Here is a 20,722-nt window from a genome sequence, read left to right on the forward strand (position 1 = left end):
TGTGAGCGCGGCTTCCTCAACATGGCAGCGCCCTTGTCAGTGCAGGTGGAGTTCGGGTGAGTCACAGAGCTGGGGCGCCGTGGGGTTGGAATGAAGTCGTCGGGCTCGGAACTCCCCTCCCTCTGCCTTGGGGCCTGTCACGACCGAATCGCCGAGGCTCCCGGCGACTTCCTTGAGCTACGGCACCCGCCTCGGAGAGCTTGAGAGGTTCGGTCCGCCTGGGCCACGAGGCCGTATGTCCGGGAATAGAGGCGCACGCCGGGGCGTGGAGGTGCGGTCTCGGCACTTCTCCGTACCCTGAGCCCTGCCAGACTCAAAAGGCTTGATGGTTAGCGGGCGGCCTCTCTACCTTCTTTGCAAACCCCGTTTTGGAGCAGGCCCGTGTGTCTGGTATCTGAGTTCCTCGGATCGCGAAGGAGCACCTCCAGCCCCTGATTTCTTTCTTCTGGCAGCAATTTCCGTTTACACGGTTCTTGGAGCCTTGTTTCTCGTGGGGTGTGTGGCCAAGACGAGATTCCTTTCTTCCCTTTCCCAAGATTTGGGGGTGTTGAACAAACCTGAACCCCTTTCAGTACATTCAGTAAACTTGCTATTCACCAGTCATATTACTGAGTGCCTCCTGCAGCTCCTGAGTCAGGTGGCGGTGCGGGGCTAAGGAAGGTAGTAGCACAGTGGCGGAGACTAACCCTGATGACAGTACAGTATGCACAGGATGGAAAGTGCAGGATTGGGGCACACACACCAATAACTGAAGAAACACGGAGGAGGGAGGAAGTCTCCTCAAGCCACTATCTCCTGCCTCCTATAAACAGAAGGTTTTTCATCTGATTTCGGAGCTGAGAGAAACTGCAGAGGTTAGAGAGAAGGCAAAGAAGCTGAGACCCTAGGAGATGGGTGATATAATTTCCAGAGTCCCATGGAAAAGCTGGGACTAGATTTGTCTTTGTGTGTGAAGATAAACAAGACAAGGCTTATGTGAAAGGAAAAGTCCGGGATGGGAATCTAAAACCTCTGCCCGTAAATGCATTTCCTTCCATTGGATGCCCCCAGTTTCTTTCATGTTTCTCCTTCATTGTGTAGCCCATTCACCAGTCATTTATTGAGCGCCTACCATGTGCCAGGCGGTGAGCCAGGCACAGAGGATACAGAGATAAATAGAACTTTGTCCGTGCCCTCCAGCGTTCAGCGATTCTGGCCCTTGCAAGGGGGTAGAGTCTCATGAATGTTAACTGCATTTTAATTGATGATATTGTCTGGCCCCACGGGTCCAATTAGAACTATGTTTGTCTGGCCTCCTGACTATATTGCTTTTCTGACGCTTTGTCCGGCTATGCCCACCCCCATAGCCTGGGGCTTCTAGGAGGATCCCTGCCGCTTTGACAGGCCTCAGCAGAGCTGAAGAGGGAGAAGCTGCAGATTGCCAGTGTTAAGGCTTATCTACAGCCGGCTTACCTGTCATGCTCACTGAGTCAGACATGGTGTTTGTTCCTCAGAAATGTCTTCCGTTTGCTAGGTTCTGTGCTGGCAGCAGTGGGGAAGTCATATGAGGAAGATATGGTCTTTGCCCTCCAGAGCTTACAGACTAGCTTGAGCACCCGTTTTCTGGTTTGAGCATCTCTCAGCCTCCCTTACCCCCAAGAGCAGTAGTGAACCCTGGCAAGGCAAGACAGCGTTCCCTTCACCCAGCACCCCAGTGTCCCCTGAGAACTGCAGCTTCTCGGGAAGCAAGAATGCCCAATATGTATGCCAAGCCCAGATTCCTTCCCTCTTGGTCTCTGTCTCAATGCATGTTTTTGCCCCGGCCTTTCTTTCATTTCCTACGTCTCTTAGCAGACTTCCCTCATCCTTTATTCTGAACCTAAGTAGGTTTGCAAAGAAGCTGCCTTGCCCATCATTCTCTCCCTTGTGTCCCTCAGTGCCACCCCAATCCTTGAAGAGTCTGGGTTAGGCCTTTGCCTCTTTCCCCTGAGCAGATATGGTCCCCTCAGCCCCACCAGCTCTGATAGACACTCTAGAAGGCCTCGCCCACCTTTCTCCCTCTTGTCCTTGGCCAGTTCTGCCGTCCTCCTCTTGCCTCCTGAACAGAGCATTTTCTCAGGTCACAGAGGATGCAGAGTATGTAGTACAGATGTGAGATGCCCTCTTCTCCCTTTTCCTCCTCCTTTAGTCCGGGAGGTATTGGCAAAGGGAGGGAATGCAATTGAGGTCAGAGAAGAAGTGAGGGAAATGGGCATTTTCATTCATTCATCAAATATTTCTTGAGTGCCTGCTGTGTACCAGGCCGGCAGGTGGAGGGGAAGTAAATACAAATAAAAATATATAAGGTAAAAAGATGAAGATAAACTAGAAAAAGTGAAGGCCATATTGGGAATGTCTGTACCGGTCACTGGTACCAACAGACACCTCCCACCGAGAACTGGGGAGCGGAGGAAAGACAGGTATCTTAGGTTGTAATGCCTTAATTGCGTTTGAATAGCAAATCCTCTAGAACATAAGAGTCTGGCCTTGGTTCTCTTCTGGGACCAAAACAGGCCCCTCCTGCCTCCCTGAATCACTCTAGAGGCTGGGCATGCACCTTCTTCCCCTCCAGATGTGCTGACAACAAAAATGTCAACCCCTCCCTCGAGGGCTAGTGAACCCAGCAGTGACAGGTCACTCTCTGAGCCAGACTGGTTCTTTATCCGCTTGTGAAGGGAAAAACAGCCCTGGCCTCTGAGCCTGGCACCACCAGGTTTGGCCAATCTGAGTTGTTTGCCTGGATCCCCGTGCTTCCAGTTCCCACTCCTCTGACCCCCAACTCCTGTCGCCCCTTGCCTGTCACCCTCCCCCACCCCAGCTGCTCCATGTGCCAGCCCCCACCCAGGAGAGAACGAGGCTCTTGGAAGGGGATAAATGGACGCTCTGTGCGGACTTGCAGCTGAAATGGCCCTGTGCACGACCACAGATGGGCCTCCTCTCCCCCTCCACATTTCTGCATCAACAAAGCATGACCTTGTTTGGATGACAGTCGCCCCATGTTTCCCCCATGACAATGCTTGCCTTGCCTTTGCCTCCCAGTGGACTGTCTCAGGACACCTCTGTTCTCTGAAATTGGGGAAGGGTGGTGGGGTGGGAGGCATCACATTCGTCAAAAGCCTGTTAAGGCCTTCTCAGTGGAGATCCATGTGGAGTCTGAGACGGGAATGGAGAGACCCAGGGGGAGGAGCAGTGTGGGCACTGAAAGAGCCCAAGTGTCTGCATCCTGGGCCCTGGCTTCTGCACTTGGCTCTGAGCATCTCTGCTGTCCCAGTCTTCCCTTGGCCAGGTGTTGGCACACAGAAGTGAGCCAGACTCTGCCCTCAAGGGGCTTCCTGACCTTTGGGGGAGTCTTGGTTGTTTCTGCGAGAAACCAGTTAGAATTCAAATCCTAGTTCAGCCACTGCCTGTCTGGCCTTGGACAAGTCACTGCTGGCCCCAGTCTGCTTCTCCACTGGTTGGAGTTAATAATAGCCGCCTCCCTCCCGCCTTCCCTGGGATTCCCTGAAGATGAAATGAGAGGAATAATGTTGTAGCAAATGGCAGGGTTATTGCTAAGCCCAGTGGGGTCTCTTACCCTCCAGCACTGTGGTGTGCCCACCAGGCCAGCAGCGGGGGTGGGCGTGGGGCACAGGCCGGGAAATTTAAAAGCATCGCCAAGCCAAAGGAAACCTCTAGATACGCAGGGTCTCTAGTGTGCCACGTGGTAGCTTCTCAGCATTTTTGCAGGTGGAAAGACTAAGGCTTCAGAAGATGAAGTCACGTGCCCAGGGCCTCGCCGTCAGGTGCAGGTAGAGCCTGGTCTCCATCTCAGGGCCCACAACTCCAAAGCCTGTGCTCTGCCCCTGTGCACTAAGGCAGAGGAATAAAAACAAGAATCTGCAAATTTGGATACTTAAATACTAATAAAAATTGTTTCTCTCCTGCTTTACCACATCAGGAAGCCACATTTGAGACTTGATCTCTGGTACCCAGGGTGTTCCTGAACCTTGGTCTCTGCATCTCTTGGGCCTCTGGAGCCACCCTCCTCCTCAGTTTTCAGTCTCTGAGGCGTTTGCAGGAGCTCACCCAGCTCTTTCTCTGGCCCTCCTTTGCAGAGGCGGTGCGGAGCTCCTGTTTGACGGTGTGAAGAAGCATCAGGTCACCTTGCCTGGACAGGAGGAACCCTGTGAGTATGGGCTTTCTGAGCCCCTCTCTGGGGGCCACTGGGCAGGAGCTGCTCCACAGGGTCACTCAGCCCTGTTCAAGTGAGAATGGGTAGAATTTCCCTGGCCAGTGAGGAGGAAGGAAGAGAGATCACCAAGTTGTTTCCGCATCCTCTCTGCAATCAGCGAGCTTTGTAGGGAGGAGATGGCCTAGCTTAGTCCTTACGAGCGCGGGTTCTCTATTCAGACAGACTTGAGTTTGTTTTGGTTTGGTTTTTTTTGGCGAGCCACGCAGCTTGTGGGATCTCAGTTCCCCAACCAGCGATTGAATGCAGACCATGGCAGTGAAAACCCGGAATCCTAACCACTAGGCCATCAGGGAACTCCCTGGACAGACTTGAGTTTGAATCCCCTTAGCCCCTTAGGCCAGTCACCTCACTTTTCTGAGCTTTAGTGTTCTTATCTGTGAAGTGGGGATGGTAATCCCTATCTCTCAGGGTCAGAAGGTGTCAGCCAGCTGTACCATGCACTGGACGGCAACAGATGTCCTCATGAAGGAGGTAACCTTCGTCAAGAATGGAACAATGCAGACGGGCTTACATGGTGGGAACAGGATTTGGATGAGAAGAAAAGCATCCAGCCAGAAAGGAGGTTAGAGGAGGGAGGTTGACTAAGGGAGACGGGGGTTTTTCCATGTGTTCATTCAAACACGTGTTCACCTTTCTTTAGCGAATGTGCACTGAGCACCTCCCATGCTGCAGACCATGTACCAGGCACTGGGGAGACAGACCCTGCCTTCAGACAGGGGGAGGGAGTGAGGAGTTGATTTCCAGAGGTCCAGCTGGGTAAATAGCAGTGTAACCTAGAGGCAGGGGCTGGACATTGCAACTGCGGAGGTGCTCTGCAGCCCTAGCAGTGGATCCTAGCAAGAGCAGAATGTTCAGAGACAAGAGCCCGTCTCACCTAGGGCTGAGATACTTCTGGGAAGAAGATGAAATCAGTTCTATGAGGAGGCAGGGGAATGAGGTTCCTGGAGGTGAGCAGTAGAAAATGATCAGGTGAGGTTTGACAGGAGTCTTCTGGGGCTGGATGTGCATCTGCCAAGAGTCAGACAGTTACTGCCCAGATTCACTGGCTACCAAGGCTGTTTCTGACCCTCCCTTGGGTTGGAGAGCAATGGCATAGGGCGGGTTTGTGTGCCACATTCAGAGGCCAGGGGACACTCACTAAGGGACAGAGGGCACTGCCCCCTGGAGCTGGGTGTGGGCATTAGGCTGGGGTTAAATGTCAAGACCGTGGGATTGTGTCCCTGGTGGGGGAAGACCCAAGATGATAAAGGCAACGGTTCCTTAGTTTGACAGATGGCTGTGCAGCCTTGGTAGAGAACAAGGGGCTCTCAGAAGCCTCTCAAAGATTCAGCCATAAAGACTTATCTGGGAAGTTATTAAAACATCACAAGTTATTATTTATTTCCCCCTGCTTTTGCTTGGCATGCAAGTCCCCGAGTTTAATCATTCCAGCCCCTTTCATTCATTCATTGGCACCAAGTGCCAGGCATGGAAGTAAGTACTTTATTCTTTCCTGTAATTGGCACACGTGTTTTTGAATGTCTCCTTTGTGCCAGGCACTGTACTAGTTGCTGGGTATTTGGTCGTAAGCGAACCAGATAATCGTTCTTGCCCTAATGGAGCTTACAGAGTAATGGAAGTGGAGCCAGGCGGTGAAGAAGTAAACACGCAAACGCGTAACTGAACAAGTGGTCATCACTGGCATGAGGAGAACAAAAGGGTGCTTTGAATGAGACAACAGGGTGGTAAGGGAAGGCCTCTTTACAGAGGTGACCTTGAGGCTAAGGCCTGAGGAACGGAAAGAAGCCACCCTAATAAATTGGAGGGAGAGTAGAGATGCAGGGGGCCCACTCCAAGTACAGAGGACGGCACTTGTGAAGCCCCTGGGCAGAAGGCCTTGGGGTGGTCAAGGACCTGAAGGAAGGCCAGTGTTGTAAGGGGCACAGGCTGAGTGTGGCATGGTAGGCAAAGCCCCAGCTGGTTGTACCAATAATTGTCACAAATTCTTAGGTGGTAGCTATCATTATTATTCCCATTTTAAAAAGTGGAAACCCAAACCCAGAGATGTCAAAAGTCTTACCCCAGGTCATGCTGTTATATAAATGGCAGAGCTGGGGTTCAGAAGCAGATGTCAGGGTCGCCGCCGTCCTTGCATGGTACCACTAACCCATTACCTTTTTTTTTTTTTTTTTTTTTTTGTGCAGTACGCGGGCCTCTCACTGTTGTGGCCTCTCCCGTTGCGGGGCATAGGCTCCGGACGCGCAGGCTCAGCGGCCATGGCTCACGGGCCCAGCCGCTCTGCGGCATGTGGGATTTTCCCAGACCGGGGCATGAACCAGTGTCCCCTGCATCGGCAGGCGGACTCTCAAGCATTGCGCCACCAGGGAAGCCCCAACCCATTACCATTTATCCCAAGAGGTTCTCTGAATCACATAACATCTCAAACGCGCAGTGTATTTTCCAGTTTTTACACTTTCTTTCATGCCTCCAACAGCTACTTATTTCAATTTTCATAATGAGCCCAGTATATATTATCTATCGACAAGGAAACCAAACCTCACAGAGAGAGAGAAAGAGAGTGACCTGTCCAGAGTTACTCAAGTAGGGAGGCTGGGCTGAGACCCAGGTTTTGGGTCCCCTGTCTACTGCTTAGGGGACAGGTGGGGGCCTATCCTTCCCACTCTGGAATAAAGAAAAGGAAGCAGGAGAGGCAAGCGGAAATGGCCCATGTGCTCAGTTTTGGACCCTTGGCTGTGGATCTCTACCTCTGGCTTCCATGTTTGCCCTTCTGTGCCCAGAGGTGTAAGTCACATCACAGCCGCAGAGCTGGTTGGCAGCTACCAGGCCTCACCCTGGCACACGGAGCCCAACAGGAGGGCAGGGGCCTGGTGCCACTGGGAAAGTAACACTCTTCCCCCCAAGCCCGTGCCCACATCTGCCATCTGGCAGCCTTCCCAGCCCAGGGGCTGCCACTTGGCCAAGCAGGTCTTGGAGACTCCAGCAGAGAAAATAGCAGCCATAAGATCATGGATTGTGACAAGGCTCACAAACAAGGGGACTAAACAGGGCCCTGGGTCCTGGGCCAGGGGAGAGCTTCCAACCCAGCCAACTTGGGAGAAGAGGCTGGGCAAGGCCAAAGTGGGTGAGATAGCAAGAGAGGAGCCCTGGCAGCGCGTGATGGCACATTAGTTATTTCTGCAGGCCTCTTTTTTTTCCACCTGTAAAATGGGAAGTTGGGCTGGATTTAGTCTGGAGTGAGCTGGTTATCTGTTTGACATCTGCAGTTTGGAAAAGTTGCTTCCAGATCTAAGTATATGGTTCTGGGAAACAGGGTGCACTGATCCAATGAGCAGTTGCATGTGCAGGGGAAAGCGGGGTGGGTCTTAACCACCACCTCCATGGAATAGGCCTTGAGTGGCCAGGGTTGGGAGGCACCCACCAGCTTTGGGCACTGGCCACCGAGAGCTGGCTTTTATGCCTCAAGGATCCCTTCAACACAAGGCTCACAGCCCATGGTTGGTCAGTGGCCTGAAGCGAACCCAAAACCTCGGCCGTCCCAGTGTGGGCATTACCTGTCTTGGCCCCCAGGAAGAGACTCGTCTGCCTCACCTTTCCCTGCCCCTCTGCCCTGCCATTGTATTAAAGGGGGGCTGGCGCGGGAGGCAGGGTCGGCTAGGGAGCTCCCAGGCGCTTTAAACTGCTTAGCATGCATTTCACAGCCTCTCTGGGGCCAGCTGTTCCTTTCTCTGCTCTGGGGCCTGTTTGCTGATCCCCTCCCCACCACCCTCCTCTCCCCCCAACCACTCTCAGTCCCTGTGCAAAATTGCTTTTGAAAAGATCCACTTTCTGCTTAATTAAACAATGAGGAGCGTCCCCACGCACATCTGTAAACCTCCTTCTGAGGCCAGTTTAGCCCACAAACTGCTCCATTCTTACCCCCATTCACTTGTAAATGGACCCTCTGATGTTCCCTCTACCCTCTCTTGTCTTTTACTCCCCCCATCCCAGCTCTTTCTTCTCCCCTTTCAACTAAGGCCTGGGGTGGGCTCCCAGAAGAGCCCTGTCCTGGAGCCTGGTGGACTTGGTGGGGACAGGAGCGGCTTAACCTGTGGAAGAGAAGACCTAGGGGATCCGTCTCTCCCAAGTCTGCATGGTGTGGGGAAGCGGAGCCACATTTGTTGGCGTGGTCCCCAGGACTAGCCAGGCTCGGTGGGTGGGAGGGACAGGAAGCCAGATTTCTGGCTGGGAGAAAAGCTCTCCCCGGAGGCCTTCAAGAAGAGGCTGGATGAGGGTCCACCGCAGCCGGGATGCAATATCAGATGAGACCAGAGAGCTAGGACACCACGGGGGCCCTGCCACAGTGGGTGGCTATTGTCCCCAGACAAGGACAAATCCACTGGGGCACAGGATTCTGGTGGCACCCTTTGTAGGTGCTAAGAAGGGCATGTGTGGTGCCCGTTTCCCAGCAGCCTTTAGGAGAAGGTTCTGGCAGCCCACAGGATAAGCAATCCTGAGTCACTGCGGGCAAATGTGCATTTGTCTGGTCTGTTTGACACTGCTGGGCCTGCTGCTGGCATTAGGAGTTTGGATTATTATCCCCATTTGTTAGAGGATAACCCTGAGACTTAGGTCAAGTGATATCCCACCCAGGGCCATCTAGTGCACGGCCCAGGGCCTTCCGGCTCCAGAACCCGAGCTCTTAACCCCTCTGCCATGGGAGCAGTAGCTCCCATCACTTGCTCTTCCCCCAGTAGGCAGGCCAGGTCCCAAGGCTTCCTGCACTGGAAACCTTACACTGGGGTGCTCATCTCCCTGCCCTGGGCTGCCTGCCCTCAGAGTGTGATTCCTTCCACCTGGGTTGTCCAGGGAGCATCTTAGGAGTTTGAAAATCTAAAGTGCCACTCTCCCAATGCCCCCATTCTCTCATTCCCTCTCCAGGTCTGATAGAAAGGTAGTGGATCCCACAGAAAACCCCAGCCAGTCCCAGCAGTGTCTGTTCAATAGTTCACTGTACCTCACCCTCCAGAGCTTCCTAAGCATGTCCTCGAGGTGCCAGGCCCCTGGGCAGAGCATGTGGAAGCTCAGGGCAGCAAGAGAGATTAAAGGGTACAGGTTCTTCCTCCGGCTCGTAGAAGAATTACAGCATCGCTATGCCAGGTACAGTGCCAAGAGCTTTATGTGGACCATCTTATTTGAGCCTCACAGCAACACTATGAGGCATGCTTACAGTTCCCATTTGACGAGGAAGGAAGCTCAAGAGAATTCCTTGCCCAAGGTCATATAACCAGGAAGTGATGGAGTCGAACTCAGACCCAGGGCTGAGTCCCATTCTTAACCAGTCCTCCTCCCCCGCTCCGCCCACAGTTGTCCGTGTGCTCAGTAAACGTCTCAGGGGCGTTTTGTGTGAGAGATTCCCTGCTGCATGCTGGGGCTCACACTCAGGAAATACCCCTGGGGCTCCCGAGGAGGGAGAGGCCTCTTCCCAAGCAGCCCCTTCTCAAGGCCCACACATGCCCCGCATAATCCAGCCCTGGCTACCTCTCTGGCCTTGTCTCAGGCTGATCTTCTGGCCTTCTCTGTTCTATTACCTTGAACCTGCCAACTCCAACCTGCCTCAGGTCTTCCCATATGTTCTTCCTTCTGTCTGGCACACTCCCGCATCCCACGCTTCTCATCCTTCAGGCCTCAGCTTCAGTGTTAATATCCTCAGGGGAGCCCTTCCTGATCCCACACAAAGGAGAGGGCGTTTGTCACAACTAATTAAGTAATGTCTGTCTCCCCTGCTGGCCTCTTAGCTCCATGAGGGTAGGCTCTGTGTCCGCCTTACTCTCCGCCGTCTCCCTGGCACCTGGCATGTAGTAGCTGCTCAGTAAATATTTGTCTTGTGAGTGATTGCATGGGATCCCATGAGGGAAGCCACCATCGGTAGCAATGGGAAGGCAGGAGGACACAGAGGGGGAAGGTGCAAGTGAGATTCCCCAGAGCCATCCCCGAGCCACCAGCCCCTGACTCTGCTTAACCCTTCCTCCTCCCCTGGGCGCCTTTGGAAGCTGACCATCTGGCTTGGAGGCTATTTGCATATTGTCTGGGCCTCGGCAAGCCTAGCACGATGTCCCTGGGGGTGTGTTTCAGGCTAGGCAGAGTGGCCCTTGCAGGCTGCGAAGGGAGTCGGGAGTTCCACCTCTCCCCACCCCCAAATCCAGGCATGGGGGAACAATACGGGTGGTGATGTGGTGGCCTCACCATGGTAACAGGCTATCAAGAATGTGGGCAGGCCTGGGGGGCGCAGAGGAGGGAGGGAATGACCTCAGCAAAGAGAAGCATCATGATAAATGAGCCAGCACCCACAGCAGACTCCCCCCAGGCCCACCCCTTGGGGCCTCCATGATGGTGCCATCACTTGGATGACCCCGACATGACCATTAGTCCTCCCCACCACCCCCAGCCTACGAGAGTGGAGCAGAAATCCCCTCTCGGAGGGAGCCAGGGCTGCCACCCAACTGGGTCCTGGTTCTGAACAGGCCAGTGGGGGCTGTGGAGGTGCAGCTGGTGGCCCTCAGGCCAGGCACTGCCCAGTCCCTCAGTGCCTCTGCGCACACAGGCACAACCCCGCCTGCCGGGGCTGGTTGATGGATGTCAGACCCCGGCGGCTCTATCGAGCGGCCACAAGATGTATGGGCTGGCGGCCCACCAGACAGTGCCAAGATGGAGGCCAAGGGGAAACCTCTGAAACCCAGGCCTCTGGGAGGAGCCCAGCCAGGAGTCTAAATGGACTGCAGCTAGTTGGAGGCAACACTCCCTGTCCCCTGCCCGCTGCAGGGACCGTGAAGACTCCCATCTGCTTTGTTTAAAAATAGGAGTTAAAATTGAAAGGCGCAGTCTCAGTCTGTGGACACTTTGCCCATGGCCCTGTGCTCTACTGGCGTACGATCCAGGGAAGCTGGCACAGAGCAGAGTGAACCAGTCCATCCAGGGTGCAGCCTGCCTGAGTGCCTTAAAACCCTGCCCAAGGCTGGTGCTGTGTGTGACACGCGCTGGGCCTCTCCTTAATTGGCAGCCTTTCCCTCGCCTGCGTGCCAGGAGTCCACCTCCAGTTAGGGAAACCAAGGCACTGCTTGGACCCTTCTCCAGCTTAGTCCCTGAGCTTTGTCTCAGGCACGGACCTAGGACAGAGACCCCTCTGAGACGCTGACTCAGGATGGGGATGGCTAACCTCCAGCCCTCTGCTGGCTTCTCAGAGACTAGCTGTCATCTCAGCTAGTCTCTGAGAAGGCTACTCCTGCAGCCTCAGGGATGCTCTGTTTGAGCCGTAGATTGTTGAGAGCCATAGCCTTCGAGGAGATGATAGAGCCGGGTTTCAGTGTGCTGTGGCCTGGGACCTGGCTCCCAGAAAAGGAGAGAAGGCCTGGGAGACAGGTGGCTCTGAGCCTCCAGATGATGTACTGAGCTTGGTGGCTGTCCCAGAACCACAGAGGCAGATCGCAGTGTCCAGCTGAGCAGGAGAGGCCCTTTCGACCCTGAACCTCTTCCCTCTTCAGGGTGGCTGCCCCTGGCCTGGAGGGCTCTGTGAAGGGGGAGTAGAGGGGCAGTGATTTGTCAGCGTCTCCGGCTGGTGAAGGATCCTTCTCTCCTTCTGTCAGAGGAAATTAAATGATGTTATCGGCTCAGCAATTGTTTTTCTTCCCTGACAAAGGGAAATATATGCAGACCTTCCAAGAGCAAAGCCGAATGCTCCCCATCTGGGACTGGCTGGGGAGATAAAGGTGGAGGGGCTCTCCCAGAAGCCTACCCATGGCGGTTTCAGATCATCTTCAAGGGCTAGTGGGTGGAGGTCTGTCTCTCAACCCTTTCAGACGTGACCATTCCTCTTGCTGTCTGCCTTGCATCCCCACTGCCTCTTCTTCAAGCTTTCAGCAGTGCCAGATGCCACTTTTCTCTGAAGACCTCTCCAGGTCCATTTCCTCACCTTGGGAATCCACTAGTTCAGGGGCCATGACAGCCCGGTCTAAAAGAGGCCCTCTCAGCCCCATATTCACTTCCTCCTGGTCCAGGCAAGGCCCTGAGGGCCAGGAATCATTTGGATTTGACATTAGTTTGTTTTGTGCCTTCTTCTCCAGGGGACATCCGGAACCTCCTTGTCTGGATCAAGAAGAACTTGCTAAAAGAGCGGCCGGAGTTGTTCATCCGGGGAGACAGCGTGTGAGTCCCTTTCTCCCTTCCCTGAGGAGGGCAGGTGAAGGGAAGGAGGTTTGAGCCCCTGTCCTTGGTTCAAGCACAGCCTTCTCTGGGTCTTGTTCTCCCTTTATCCTCCTCTTAGCCCTCCAAGGAAAAGGCTGCCTCTGTCCAGCTCTGTTGAAGTTTATTTTCAGTTTTCTTGTTACCACATTGGACTGTTGGGGATTTTTTTCAAAACCTGGGTCAGGAGACTGGTAAATTTATCAAAAAACTTAGATTCCACCTTCTGCTTGCCACAAACTTGCTGTGGAACCTTGAGCAAGTTACTTCACTTCTCTGGGCCTCAGCTACTTTCTCCACACAGACATTACTGAGGAAAAGATGCTACCCAAGCTCTCTCTCATCGCTTGACAACCTAGGACAGTGTTCTCCCATGGAACTTCCTGTGATGATAGAAATGTTCTCTATCTGTGCTGTCCAGTACGGTAGCTACTAGGCACATGAGGATATTGAACCCTTGAAATGTGGCTAGTGTGACTGAGGAACTAAGTGTTCAGTGTTACTTAAATGGAATTTAAATTTAAATGTGGCTTGTAGATACCGGGCTGGACAGTGCAGGTCTAGGATTACAGGGAGTCACTGCATGTGTGTGCACACACATGCACATTCATGCTCACTGGGGACACCCCTAGCCCAGCCCAAAGCTTCTGTATCTGTCCCAGGCCCAGCTTAGCCTCCTAGGAAAAGATCCAGATTCCATGTGCCATGAAATCACTATACTCCTACAACAAGGCCAGCCTGATATGTCACAGAAGTGGCCAGGGCATTTGTGGGACTTGTTCATGTGCCTCGAAGCAGAGGTTCACCAGTAGGCCCTGGGGGCTAGGGCTGCCATCCAGCCTGTGGCTCAGGTCATGGTCCAACAGTCGTGGAGGTCACCCCCAAGGACAGCAATGCTCTTTGGGTCATTGCCAGCAGGAACCAGGCTAAGGTACCTGTCCAAATATCGGCCTGCCCTGCTTTACTCCAGGCAGGGCTGCTCTCAGGCCTTCAGGGGCTTGGGGCCACTAGCAGGTTTCCCTGATTCAGAAAAGCCAAAGTAGCCTCCTCTCCAGGACGCGCATGTGGGAGGCCTAGGACAGTGAGGTTAGACCCCTGGAAAGATAGGCTGCTACCAGTGGTTCCCATGCTAGACCCTGGCAAGCAAGCACCTCACACGCATCATGCCACTTCATCCTCCCGCAGAGCTCGTGAGGAAGGCCCTGTGATTTACCCTGTTTTCAGATGAAGAAACTGATGCTCAGGGCAACAAAATGACCTGCCCGAGGTCTGGGAGGTGGCAGTGGAATTTGCACCTGTGTTGCATCTGGCCCTCAGACTTTCCTATCGCCTCCATTCCCTGGGAGAACTTTAATGGGGACCCTCGAGAGAAAAGGCTCCCACCACACTCCTGCGGCCCAAATGTCTAAGCCTCTGCCCCTGCCCCAGCCAGCTCCCGCCCTTCACGCCCTGCTACTCACCACCATCTTTCCCACAGGCGGCCAGGGATTCTGGTGCTGGTTAACGATGCCGACTGGGAACTGCTGGTCAGTACCTCGGGGGACAGCCCTCCCTCAACCACTCCCCTCACTGCTTTGGTAGGAAAGCCTTGGGCCTCTCATGAGACGCACATAGGGTGGCTACGTAATCCTCTGTCCCAATCTGGCCTCCAGACTGAGGCTACTTGAGTCTCCCACCCCAAGTGAGGAAGGAATGGGTAGCTGGGGGAAGTGATGAGCTCTCCTCCACCCTGGAGATTTGCTAGTAGTTAATGTATAGGGTACCCGTTTTTTTTCTGGTAGATCCTATCTTTTTCTCCCAGAGCAGCCAGGCTCCCCCTCTTTCCCTCTCAACACCTGGGGAGAAACTGGAAAAGTGCCCTTGACGGTCTTCTTATTTCTCTTCTGGACCAGGGTGAGCTGGATTACCAGCTTCAGGACCAGGACAGCATCCTCTTCATATCCACGCTGCACGGCGGCTAAGGGCCCTTCTCTGTGCCTGGGCCCCCTTGGGGTGGGGAGAACAGAACAATCAGACATCCCCTTGGGCCCTGCTTCCAGATCTCCCTGTCTCCCTTGGCTGCTTTCTTCCCTACTCTGTCCCCTGAGCTCCCTCCAGGCAGGGAAAAGAGGCCAGGTGCTAAAAATGAGCCTTTCTCAGGCACGTGAGCAGGGGAAGGCAGGCAGGCGGGCAGGCGCCCGAGCCCGGCACTCCCTCTCCCAGCAGCTGAGGTGGGGGAGGGTGCCCCTCAGTTTGTCAGGAGTGGAGGGGTCTGTGCAGCCAGGTGACCCGGCAGCTCTCTACTCCTGTGTCTCAGTCTAAACACTGAGTGGCCGCTGACGAGGCACTCCAGCTCCTGGGCCGTGGTGCCTTCCTGGGGGAAGATGAATGAACCTGAATAGCTGATGGCAGGCCCCTCCCTTCTCAAAGATTGGAGGGGTCTCCGCCTCAGTTTCCCCATCTGGACAGCAGAGGGCTCTGCCTGTCCCCCACTGATATCATTGTGGAGCCCCAGCTGGGGTCCCCTATTCAGTGCTGCCCCCCCCCACAGCAGCTGCTCTTCTAGCCGCACCCTTCCTCCTGCTCCCCCACCCACAGTGCTTGACCCTGGCTGGCCTCCCCCCACACAGGCCACCAGATGGGCTCCTGAGACGCTCCTCCCGGCAAGAGGCTGCCAGCGTGCAGCTCATTCTGCTGAGCGGGGAGAGAAGGAGGGTGTCGGCTAAACCTTGGACTGGCAGATAGAGGCTTGGGGGGTCAATGTGCCTCAGTTTCCTCCTCAACAACAACTGAATTTTTATAGTACCTGAAAACTGGGGAGATACTTGATGGCACAAATGTACACTTGATCTCCTCTCTCTCCTCCTGCAGGAAGCAGGATGGGGGCAGGCAGCACCTGGTAGGCAGGATGGTTCACCCCTCCTCCCTCCATCCCTTCTGGAAGTCTTGGGGCCTCAGTGCCTGCAACAGCTGGCCTTGGGCAAATAAAAGACTAGGTTGTTTACTGGCCTTGCCTGGAACTTCGTCCTTAGAAACCGGTGGCACCCCACACTTCCCCCAGCCGTGGTCTCTGGTCCAACCTCTGTCTTCAGCCTAGGGCTTTCAGAACTTCCCTTCACCCGAGAAGAGAGCAGGGGTTGCAAGCCAGACTATCCAGACTCCGAGAAAGGGTGATAGGACGGGCCATCTGGAGAAGGGGTGGCAGAGCCGGTCTGTGCTGACCAGCGTGCGTCCCGAGATACTTCCCTACCCGTCTGTCCGAGGCCAGGCTTTGTCCCACCAGCTGCAGCCAGCGGCCTCAGGACGGAGGAGGCATAGATAAGACTGCAGAGCCCCACTTCCCATGACCTGGAGGAAAAGCTTTGTTTGCTGGAGGGAGACCTCAAAAAAAAAAAAAAAAAATTAGGGCATTAACATCATCCCGCCCCCAAACTTTGCTTTCCATTAAATGTTAATAATTTAAGGTGGAATTTCTCTCACTCTGGAGATGAAAGTGCCAAATGGTTGTCCTAACAGTGTTGGCGGTGGTGTGTGCACATCATTCTCAAGGCTTTGTGGGCAGACGACCCCGGGCTGGTGAGCTGCTCTCCAGCACCGCTGCAGGTGGAGGCCCCCTGGGTATGTGTGTGTTTGGGAGTGGCCATGTTGAGGTTACATTATGGGTGCAGGTGCTGTCTAGGGAGAGGCTGTATGACCAGCCCGCACTAGGTGCTGAGGTCAGGGTCTGCATGTTAGGGAACAGGGTAAGGGACAGCCTCACATGAAGGATCCACCTGTCCCGGTTCTTGTAACCTGGAAGTGCCTTCCTGCCTCCAGCCCCGCTGAGCTTCAGAGTGCCCCTGTATCCACCCCCGCAGGATTCCAAGTCCTGGGAACTGGGCGAGAGGAATCCTTTCCTGCCTGCACTGGGGAGAGGAGGGGTGAAAACGGGATATCCCTTCCTCCACAGCGTGCCAGTTAATGCTGAGGAGCAGGGCAGGAGGACGTGCTGGGGAAGCCGGGCTCTCCACCGAAACGAGGGATGCCAGCATCACGGCTGAAATTGGCCAGGGCCACACTCCAAGCATTTTGGGTCATTTTCAGCTTGGGCGCGAAAGGGGTCAGGGATAGATGACCTGGGCTCAGACCCGATGACACCCAACTGCCCCCCCACCCCGCAACTCCTGAACCCACTTTTGAGGAAATAAATAAATAAACCCCACTATCTCCAAAAATTTATCTTTAATGAAAAGAATTCGTTTCTCCAAGTTCTATTTCCAAAGCCGAGGCGATTGCCCCGCTGGGGCAATGAGCGCATCATTCCCGACGCTTCTCCCACTCCAGCCGCGGCTGAAGGAGACTCAGCCCCATGGGTCGGTCTGGAGGGGCTGGCGGGAGGGGTCGGTTTATTTGGGATTTAGGGGTCGGTTTAGGCTTGCTTAGGGCATACTGGTGGGGGAGGATGGGTTAGAATCAATTCAAAACGAGTTAGCAAGCGCAGTCCGCCGGCATCTTCTTTCTCCCGGACTTTCTGCGGCTCGGGCCGAGGGCGAGCTCCCCGGACCACATTTGGACCGCGCCGCGGCGTGCCAGCTTCGTTCCCGGCCGAAATTTGAAAAAGGGAAAAACGACGCTATCGCCTGGAGGACCCCGCCAGCCAGGACTGGTCACCCGCAGAGGAGGAGGAGAACGAGGACGACGACGAGGGGAGGAGGATGGCGGCGCTGGTGACAGGGACCGGTGTCCCTCCTTCGCGCGCCTGGCCAGGGCCGCGATCCTCGCGCTGGGTCCAGCCAGCCGCCACCCCGAGGAGTCTCGCCCGCGTTGAGCTCGGTCCCTGCGGCTCCCGCCCCTGTCGTGCCCGGAGCTCAGCCACAGATGTCCAGCCACAATTCTCGGTTGGCCGCAGACTCGTACAAGAATTGCGTTTGGACAATCAGTGGCGAAGCCCCTGAGTTCAGGGCCCCGGTCTCCTGCGGGGTTCCGCCTCGCTCCTTAAAAGCGCCGGACCAGATCTCCGGAGATTCGCGGACCTCGCAGATGCTCGGCAGTCGCGGCCCATCCCGCGGTAAGGTGGACGAGCAAGCACGCGGATCCCGACCCTGCGTGGGGATCCCGGTCGCTCCTGGCGCGTGTCTCCTTCGATCGCGGCCCGGGGTCCCTAGAGTAGCCCGCGTTGGGTCTCTACGCCGCCCCAGGTCGGGGGACTCTCCTCTGTCAGTCCCGGGGAACCCCCGACTCCCCTCTCCCCGCCCCCAGCCTGGGCTCCCTGGGTTCGCCGGGAATCCGGAAAACAGGGACCCGAGGCCGGGTCGCGTTTCCGAACCCGGGGTCCGGGCTGCTGGACTCGTGGGTCTCCCGCCCCCGCCCAGCCCCGCGCACGCACCGGCTCGGGCGCTCTCCGATTCCCTGTGGCTGAGTCGCGGCCGGGGCGCCGGCGGTAGCAGTGGCGGCAGTGGCTGGGACGGCGGGGAGCGCTGGAATGCGCCGCCGGGTCACCTGCAGCGCCCGGGGAGCCGGGCTGGGAGCCGGCGAGCTGGCGAGGCGCAGGGCTGAGCCCGAGCGGGCGCCTCTGGCGGCTCGGGGCCGGGGCGGGCTTTTAGTGGGCCGCTCCAACAATACGGGCCTGGCGCGGAGAAAGGGGCTCGGCTGCAATTGGTACTGGATTTGAATAACGCCACGGGGCCATCAATGGTCATTGTGTCGGCGGGTAATGAATCTCCGCTGTCTCTCGGGCTGGCCAGGCAGCTGCAACCTGCGCTCAGGCAGCTCTTAAAGACATAGCGTGCCCCTCCCCGGGGGCCGCCCCCCCTGCACCGGCCGGACCCCTCGCCCTCCCACCCCCACCCAACATCCTAGACTCCCAGTGTCCCGCCAGCTCCTTCGCCTGAACCCTTTGCACATCGCCCCCTCCCTCCTCTTGGGCCAGGCACCCGCATCTCGGCCCTGCACTCCCATGGACCCAACTTAGGCCCCTGGCCTTGGATGAGCTCCCCAGGAGAGCCCAGGGGACTCCAGAATCTTTTAAGGCTCAACTCTGGCCTTCCATCTGCATCTAAACCTGAGGCCTCTGGAGCCTTCCTGCCTTAAGCTTCTGCCCCAGGGACTTCTAGCTGGAGGGTGAGGGGGACCAGTCTAGAGGTCAGGGTCACCCCCTTAAAAGGCTGTGCTGCAGGATAAGGGAGGAGGGGATGCAGTCCCAACCCCCAGGCTGAAGATGCCATCTCGAGAGACCGCACTCCCACTAGGGATCTGGAGACTGCCCTCTCTGCGGCCAAGGACAAGGGCTTATTCCCAGGATACCTCCTGCAGGCTCCTGGATGCCTCAGCTCTAGCAGGGTTGTGGGGATGGGGGTGGGGGAGCAGGAGGGTGTGAGAGGGGCATGGAATCTGTTAATTCTTGTCATTGTCTCTTCCACTGGACAGCGACACTGGTCCAGGAGGGCAGGGGCTCTGTCTAGGTCTGGTATGCCCCCACCCCACCCCAGCCCACCCCAGCCGGGTCTGGCACAAAGAAGGTTCTCAGTCTACTGGAGATACAGACCCAATTCCTCACCTGCAGAGCTCACTCAGCCTATCTTTCCCAATGAATCTCACACCCTGGAGGGGACTTTGTGGCCGTTCTTCCCATGCATTCTGCTCTCCATTTACCCCAGGGTTCCCCAGGCACCCCAAGCGTCCCTGCCCATGCCCTGAAATCCTCTCCTCTCCCCACAGTCTGTGGGCCACCGCCACGTGCCCCACTGAACTGTGATTATTGCTTGATCTGTTTTCCTCCCTGGGACGGGAAGTGGGTCTTACTGATGATCTTTGTGCGTCCAGAGCCTAGTACAGTGCCCTCCCCCCAACCCATCGTTGAAAAGCCATTGCTGACTTAAAAACGAGCCGCGTGAACTTCTTGGAGTTTCTTATGGAAGTTGAAAAAATAAGGCTTCTGGGGAGTAATACTTGAAGTCAAGGTTTTATAGAGAGGGAACCCCAGCTAACCAGGTCCTAACTCCTGTGAATGCTCCATCTGCTAAAAATAATAACAACAATAACTGTGACAAGTACTGTAAGTACCAAGCACTAAGCGTCTTAAAAGTAGGAGCCTTTTGACTCCTCACAACAACCCTGGGAAGTAGGCACTGTTATCAGCCCCATTTTACAGATGAAGAAACCGAGATTGGTGGCAGTTAAGTCTCTAGTCCCCAGCTGGAAGGTGATGGAGCCAGAGTTGGAACCCACCGCACACTACAGATTCCCAGCCTTTACGTGGCAGATATGGAGGGGGACTGGCGTAAATGCGCACTCCAAACGGTGAAAGCCAGGAGGCATCCCGTGTCTGTTTATAAATTATAATCCAGTTCCAGCCCCACCCCAGCCTGGCAGAAACACAGCCTTGACAGAGAGGACGAGAGTGGTCTCTGCACGAGTGGGTCGGGAGGAAGGCTTCTCCGTGTATGTGAGAGCTACTTAAAGCCATCAGCCCCCGGCAGAAAAGGGTCAGTTCCCCTCACCCTCATCCTCAGGGAAACTGAGGCGCCTAGAAGGGTCCTCCTGCTAGTCACTGAACAGATATTGTAGCATGCCTACTGTGTGCTAGTCGGGGACTCGGCATGGGCAGATGTCCCCAAAGGAGATGCACAACAGAGCGCCAGGGAAGGAGAGCCGCCCCGAGGAGCTGCCAGCAAGGTGAAGGCGGGCGGAGCGCCGAGGCGGGCACTGTTCCAGGAGGAGGGAAGGGCACCTCCAAAGCTAACACGCAAAAAACGACTTGGTGAGTTTTGGGAAGGAAGGAGATTTGGCGTGGCTGGAGCACGAAGGGGAAGTGGAGTTGGAGCTGAGGTTGACCCCACCGAGCCCTGTAGGACACTGGAAGGATTTGTGATTTTACCCTAAACGCAGTGGGGATCCTGAGAGGTTTGACAAGTTCAGATTTACATGTTTAAAGGTGTGCTGGCCCTGGAGTGTAGCAAATGGGAGGCAGGGGGGCGAGATAGGGGCAAGCTGGTCAGCGACGGAGACCAGTTAGGCTACTGCTGGTTTGCAGGTGAGAGCTGGTGGGGGGACCTGGACTTAGGTGATGGCAGAGCAGAGTCCCCAGCTGTGTTTTTGACAGTCTTGTTACTAATGAGTAACATTTAGTGAGCACCTGTGGTGTACTGTCTGTACGCTGGAGCCTGGGGGGAGGGGGAAAGAAAGATGAACAGAGTCTGATGTTGCCTGTCCAGAAGTATCCATCCAGTGGACCACTGGACAGACAGACACACAGCAAAAGGAGCCAGCCCCAGTGAAAGGAGCGGAGCCAGGGGAAAACCC

At 55.5% G+C, this 20,722-nt stretch overlaps 1 protein-coding gene across 2 annotated transcripts; it reads left to right on the plus strand.

The window, feature by feature from the left end:
* Positions 1-17,775, plus strand: URM1 (ubiquitin related modifier 1). 2 transcript variants are annotated; one of them, XM_029203850.1, is made up of 5 exons: positions 1-56; positions 4,113-4,183; positions 12,346-12,427; positions 13,941-13,989; positions 16,392-17,775. In XM_029203850.1, the coding sequence occupies exons 1-5, from the start codon at positions 22-24 to the stop codon at positions 16,401-16,403; spliced, it is 249 nt and encodes an 82-aa protein (XP_029059683.1). In that variant the 5' UTR covers positions 1-21; the 3' UTR covers positions 16,404-17,775. The 2 variants fall into 2 exon arrangements, with proteins under 2 accessions (XP_029059683.1, XP_029059682.1); XM_029203849.1 differs by lacking the exon at positions 16,392-17,775 and adding an exon at positions 14,356-15,844.
* The last annotated feature ends 2,947 nt before the right edge of the window (positions 17,776-20,722 follow it).

The sequence above is a fragment of the Monodon monoceros genome, unplaced genomic scaffold (genome assembly GCF_005190385.1).
Source record: "Monodon monoceros isolate NGI ecotype Baffin Bay Population unplaced genomic scaffold, NGI_Narwhal_1 Super_Scaffold_5, whole genome shotgun sequence".
NCBI classification, from domain to species: Eukaryota; Metazoa; Chordata; class Mammalia; order Artiodactyla; family Monodontidae; genus Monodon; species Monodon monoceros.